The sequence below is a fragment of the Sinocyclocheilus anshuiensis genome, unplaced genomic scaffold (genome assembly GCF_001515605.1).
Source record: "Sinocyclocheilus anshuiensis isolate Anshui unplaced genomic scaffold, SAMN03320099.WGS_v1.1 scaffold2749, whole genome shotgun sequence".
Classification (NCBI taxonomy): Eukaryota; Metazoa; Chordata; class Actinopteri; order Cypriniformes; family Cyprinidae; genus Sinocyclocheilus; species Sinocyclocheilus anshuiensis.
In genome coordinates, this window is record NW_015554047.1 from 32,453 (window position 1) to 38,245 (window position 5,793).

General features: G+C 37.2%; 1 protein-coding gene across 1 annotated transcript in view; it reads right to left on the reverse strand.

Annotated features, from left to right (window-relative positions):
- The window catches only part of tmprss15 (transmembrane serine protease 15), a 19,181-nt gene that overhangs the window by 9,423 nt on the left and 3,965 nt on the right, over window positions 1–5,793 (reverse strand). The window contains exons 6-11 of the mRNA XM_016460315.1: window positions 5,556–5,664; window positions 4,180–4,289; window positions 3,966–4,103; window positions 3,130–3,279; window positions 1,002–1,107; window positions 435–582 (exon numbers count right to left, since the gene is read on the reverse strand). Coding sequence (XP_016315801.1) covers window positions 435–582; window positions 1,002–1,107; window positions 3,130–3,279; window positions 3,966–4,103; window positions 4,180–4,289; window positions 5,556–5,664 — 761 coding nt within the window. The remainder of the gene's footprint in view (window positions 1–434; window positions 583–1,001; window positions 1,108–3,129; window positions 3,280–3,965; window positions 4,104–4,179; window positions 4,290–5,555; window positions 5,665–5,793) is intronic.

Consider the following 5,793-nt stretch of genomic DNA (forward strand, 5'->3'; position numbering starts at 1 on the left):
ATATTAATAAAAACAGTATTCTTCCACCAAACAATGTAGCTCCTCAGAAACAGTTGTGGTTGCAACAAAGTGGTTGCCGAGCAACATACAAACGTAAACAAAGGTGTGTTACTTTGTAGAGTAATTTACAACAGCTTCGAACGCGGCTCAGCCAATCAGAGTCAAGGACCAGAACTATCTGTTTTATAATGCGGTTGAACCCATGATGTCACATGGATTATTTTAACGATCTCCTTGAACGTTTCTGGACCTTGATCGTGTTAGGATCCTTGCTGTCTATGCAGGGTCAGAGAGCTCTCGGATTTCATCAGCAATATCTTAATTTGTGTTTCGAAGGTGAACGGGTTTGGAACGACATGAGTGTGAGTGATTAATGACAGAATTTTCATTTTTGGGTGAACTATCCCTTTAAGCCCTTTTGTACGTGAGCTGACCACAGCCTCCGCAGTGATGTTTAGCGTGGCTTGACCGTAGTTCCAGCTGTCACCGTAGTTCCCTTCTTTCTGGAAGAGGACGGTGACGGATGAGCCTTCCTGTGCCGTGACCGTCAGACGCCAAACCTCCTCGCCAAACATGTGATACCTCAAAGAGCACAGGCACAAACCGCTTACAGCCGAGCACAAAACAAGCACACTTGGGAAGAGCACTGAAATGTGAACTGTATGTAATGTTTTCAGACAATTGCATGATATTTACAATTAAATGAAAATGTATTATAGATAAATTTATATTAAACTAGCTGAACTTTAGTCTTGCAGGTCAAAAAAGCATGCTTACTCTGATATTACTCTGATAAATATTATATGCAAGTACGTTTTTAAAATGTGCTTTTAAGATTTGAAATGCACATACAATACTTAAAAATGCACATTCAATACTTCTTCACATACTTGATTCATTCTAGCATTTTATCATCTTAATTTGCATTTATAGTACTTTTCATACAGTGTGCACAAATAAGCTGAATGTTTCCAAATGTTACCGCGGGGAGAAAAACTAACCAGAATTGCAGACACACTGATTCCTTTGTAGGAGTCAGAGGAAGACTGTATATACGGATTTTTTTATCTTGACTTCCAGGGGTCCGAGGGGTCACAATGTAGTACCCTATGAGATAAAAACCTATGTTCGTTACAGTACATCAGGTATGCAAATCGCAATCGTAATAATTAATCAAAGTATAAATATAGCTGCAAGCTGGAGTTAAGAGGCAAGCAAAGCAGCGAGCATCAGACCAACTGCAAAAATTAGTCATTTTAAGATGATTTTAGTCAAAATAGCTGAAAAATCATAAATACATTAATTAGTGAAGTGATTTAATGGTTTATTGCTTTTGACCAATAGGTGGCGCTGTTATCAGATTGATGTGGCGTGGTCAGTGTGAGGTGACAATGACACAGAGTTTGGTGTCAGAATGTCAAATCATTGCAGAGATACAGCCTCAGATATAATATGTGGATATAAATCCATAACTTTTTGCCGGCATGGTCTGAAAAGGATCAGATTCGAACTTAGTGAAAATCGGATGAACAGTCCAGGAGGAGTTCGAAGAAAGTAGGAAGTGAAGTTCGGCTAATTATGACATAATTGGTATCGACGTTCTCGGTATGAGGCAAGGAATCTATCAAAACCAGTCTCATGATAACAGGCAAAAATAATCAAAAGATATGAGCATTTTTTTTTATTTTGCTATCATTTTTGACCTGAAGGGGGTGCTGCCCCATGACTTTTTGAGTACAGGGCACAGTGCCAAAGACACATAGTGAGTTTCGTAATGTTACGCCAATACGTTTGTAAAATATAGCATTTTACGACGAAATTATGGCCAACATAGGTAAACTGGCTCTGCGTCCCAATTCGCATACTATCCGTCCTAAATAGTATTCGAAAACAGAATTAGTATGTCCCAAATCACAGTATGTTAAAAAAAGTATGCCAAAGATTCCCGGATGGTCTACTACTTCCGGTTAGAATTGGAAGTGCAGATCGATGCACGATCTAACGGCTAATATTGCCCACAACACATTGCGCGGTGGACGAGGATTCCATTAGAACTACAAACACGCATAAAAAAGGTTTAAAAACTACAAACATTGTGAACTTTTATAATGATACATTTGGTCATTAACTTTTAAATGCATCATTATGCAAACAAATGAAGAGAGTTCTCGGCATGAAAGACACACGATGTGCCTCTTCATTTCTCTCCAATACGGTAGGAAATTAAATGAAATTAAATGTGATTTTGTTAACTGTGATAAGATGATTGACAGGACAGTTTAAACCGTGACAGAATGCACGTAACTAAGCAACAGAGCGTTCATTAAAGACACAGTTATGACGAAGTAGTCTGTTCCAAAGCTTGCATACTATTCTGTTACACACTCAAAAGTATGTACTTTTTCTACACAAAAAGAGTACATACTTTTAGGGCATAGCATAAGTAGGCGAATTGTGATGCAGCATGGGTATTGTTCAACTCTGTATGGCGCACTGAAACTTAAGAGACCAGTGTTGTAATTTTTGGCGAAACCATTCAGAATTTATAAGCAAAAATAGCCATTTTTCATATCTCCTGATCACTAGGTGGCGCTGCGCCAAAACTGTGCAGGTATCCTCAGGTCATGGTTATTATAACACCCACCAAGTTTGGTCTCAATATGCTGAAGCGTTGTGGAGATATAGCCTCACATCCGTTTTGGCATGCTTTTCGACCAAATTCGTTCACGTGTTATTCAAGAACTGTTCGAATAATCAACTTGACTTTTAGTCAGCATGCTCTGAAGATGATCTGGCTCGATTTTTGTAAAAATTGGAGCAATAGGGTAGGAGGAAAAATTCAAAATGATGTCACAGGATGCAATCAATCCTTCAGCCAAGGAGTCAGAGGAAAAAAATAACTTTTTTCAAAAAGTTATTAGCATAAACACGAGTGCAATTTTAAGCTGTTGGTGGCGCTAGAGGGTTTGCGATACAGACTCCAAATTTGCTATGGTTAGTATTGAGACTGTGCTCTATCTGTGTGCCAAATTTCACATTTTTCTATACGGCTCGGAGCTGCCACAGACTTCCAGAGCGGAAGAAGAAGAAGAAAGTTTAGTCTGTAATTGTTGTTGTATTTAATGGCACCTGATTGGTCTCCGGTCGTGTGGTCGAAGCTTGGGCCGGTGTTAGGAGGGACAGTAGCGCCTTGTGCTCGAAACCAGTCACCGTCGTCATCAAAATCTTGCCTCCAGTGACAGAAGTTCTCTTCAAAGGAGCAGTTTACCTTCTCTTCATCTACCAAAGACCATAGAATTCAACACAAGCTTGACGTTTCAGTAATAACTCCCAATATGATCAAATAAGCAAGTTGGCATTTTTGCACTTCAGGTTTTTTGAATGAGAATCTAACTCAAACTTTATATCTTGCAGATTACTTTCTAGTTCTTGAGAAGCTTCAAGTTGTGCGCATTTGTGAAGATGATCTTGGAAAGACATTTAAGAGCCATAAAGTGGTCACACACTGCAAAAAAATGATTTTCTTAGTATTTTTGTCTTGTTTTCTAGTATAAATATCAACAAAAAAAAATCTTCAATCGAGATGCATTTACTTGACTTAAGATATTAAGTCTTGTTTTCTGAAAAACAAAAACAAAAGAAAAATAATCTTAATTCAAAGGCTAAACAAGATTATTTTTCTTGCCCTATTGGCAGATATTTTTGCTTGTTTTTTCAGAAAACACAACATAATATCTCAAATCATTTTACTTGTCAAGTAAATGCATCTTGATTGAAGTATTTTTAGATATTTATACTAGAAAACAAGACAAAAATACTAAGAAAGTCATTTTTTTGCAGTGCAGAGCTTATTTTCTGCAATAAAACGACAACAGTCGTCGCTTCAGGACTCTATATGCCTGTGAATAAAGTAGAGCACTCTATAAATTGACTCAATGTCAGTATAAGCTGAAATCAACACCCACTAGAGAGATCTTTGACGTTCTCTGCCGTGTAAGTCGCGTTGAATCCTTGAAGGCTGTTGACGTAGTCTGCGAAAAACTCAACAGTGGCTTCATGCGATAAGAGCCATATGTCTCCAGGAGATGCGCCTGAGAGCGAGTCTGAACGAGAAAGGATGATGTCAAGACTTCAGAAGACTTCCTTCTCGTAATATCAGAGTTTTGTTGTGAATCTCACGTGTCAGTGCTTTCATGGGGCCCGTGCCCTCGTACAGCCTCAGAACGTCGATGTCCTGCTCCGTATGGAAAGTGTGAAAGACTATTTTGACGGCCGAGCCCTCAGTCACTCTGTGTGTGAAATGACAGGCTGTGTGAGTTTGTGAGACACCAGAAATATCTTCCAAATATTATCATTTATTTTCATGATGTTGGAGAAGTTGTGGTGAACTTAAAGCTCATTACACTCGTACAGTATATGTGATCCTGGAGCACAAAAGCAGTCATAAGGGACTTCAAGGGACATCATGAATAAATAACTTTCCATTGATGTATGGTTTGTTAGGATAGAACAATATTTGGCTGAGATACAACTATTTGAAAATCTGGAATCTGAGGGTGCAAAAAAATCTAAATATTGAGAAAATCATCTTTAAAGTTGTCCAAATTAAGCTATTAGCAATGCATATTACTAATCAAAAATTCAGTTTTGATATATTTACGGTAGGAAATTTACAAAATATCTTCATGGAACATGATCTTTACTTAATATCCTAATGATTTTTGGCATAAAAGAAAAATGTATAATTTTGACCCATACAATGTATTGTTGGCTATTGCTACAAATATACCCCAGCGACTTAAGACTGCTTTTGTGCTGTAGGGTCACATATTTTATACCTTTAAAATAATACATTTAAAAAAAAATCTGGACAGAAGTAATTCAGGTAATAGAAGACATGTTTAAGAAATCAAATATAATAAAGATACAAAATATAGTTTTGTGTATAGGAACTATGCTACTTAGTAAAGATGAGTTATATTTATTTAGAATATTGAGAATTACAGCTTTTAAAGCAATAACAACATTTTGAAAAAGAGGGAAGAATCCCCGGCTTTAAGTGATCGGTTAGATTTAGTTTCTAAAGTACACTCTATGGAAAGGATAACATAAGGAATAACTACTGGTAAAAAAAATATTATGTCTTCAAAGGAAAAATTCACTTGCATAATTGTATTAAATGTGTTTTTGAATTGAAAGACATAATAAAGTATTTAAAAACCCAACCCTGAAACAACTTACAGAACTACCACATTTTGCTACAAGTTTGCTTGTATCATATAATAATTGCTGTTAATAGTGTTCATCGTCTGTTTGATTAACAGACCGTCTTTAATTGATTTTTCCGTACATTTCTGCCATATGTACATTAACTGACAGTCACCACTGATAAGCTACCACTAAATATATTGTAGAAACTTAATTTGCTGTAAAGTTGCTTTATTACAACAATTTGTATCGTGAAAAGCGCTATACAAATAAACTTGAATTGAATTGAATTGAAAGAGTTTGTGAGATAGTGATGTATGTGTAGATGCGTCTGATTATCATATTACCGTATGATCCAGCGGCAGGCCGTGGGACTGTCATAGACCTCGGGAAAGTGTTTTGAGTGGAAGAATCCGGTCGCTCCGAGCAGAAGAAACTGACCGTCACACTCTGTTGCTACAGCGCATGAAAGACACTGCATGCATCACAATGAATGCATCTCAAAAGCACTAGTATTGTGTGTGTGTGTGTGTGTGTGTGTGTGTGTGTGTGTGTGTGTGTGAGTGTGTGTGTGTGTGTGTGTGT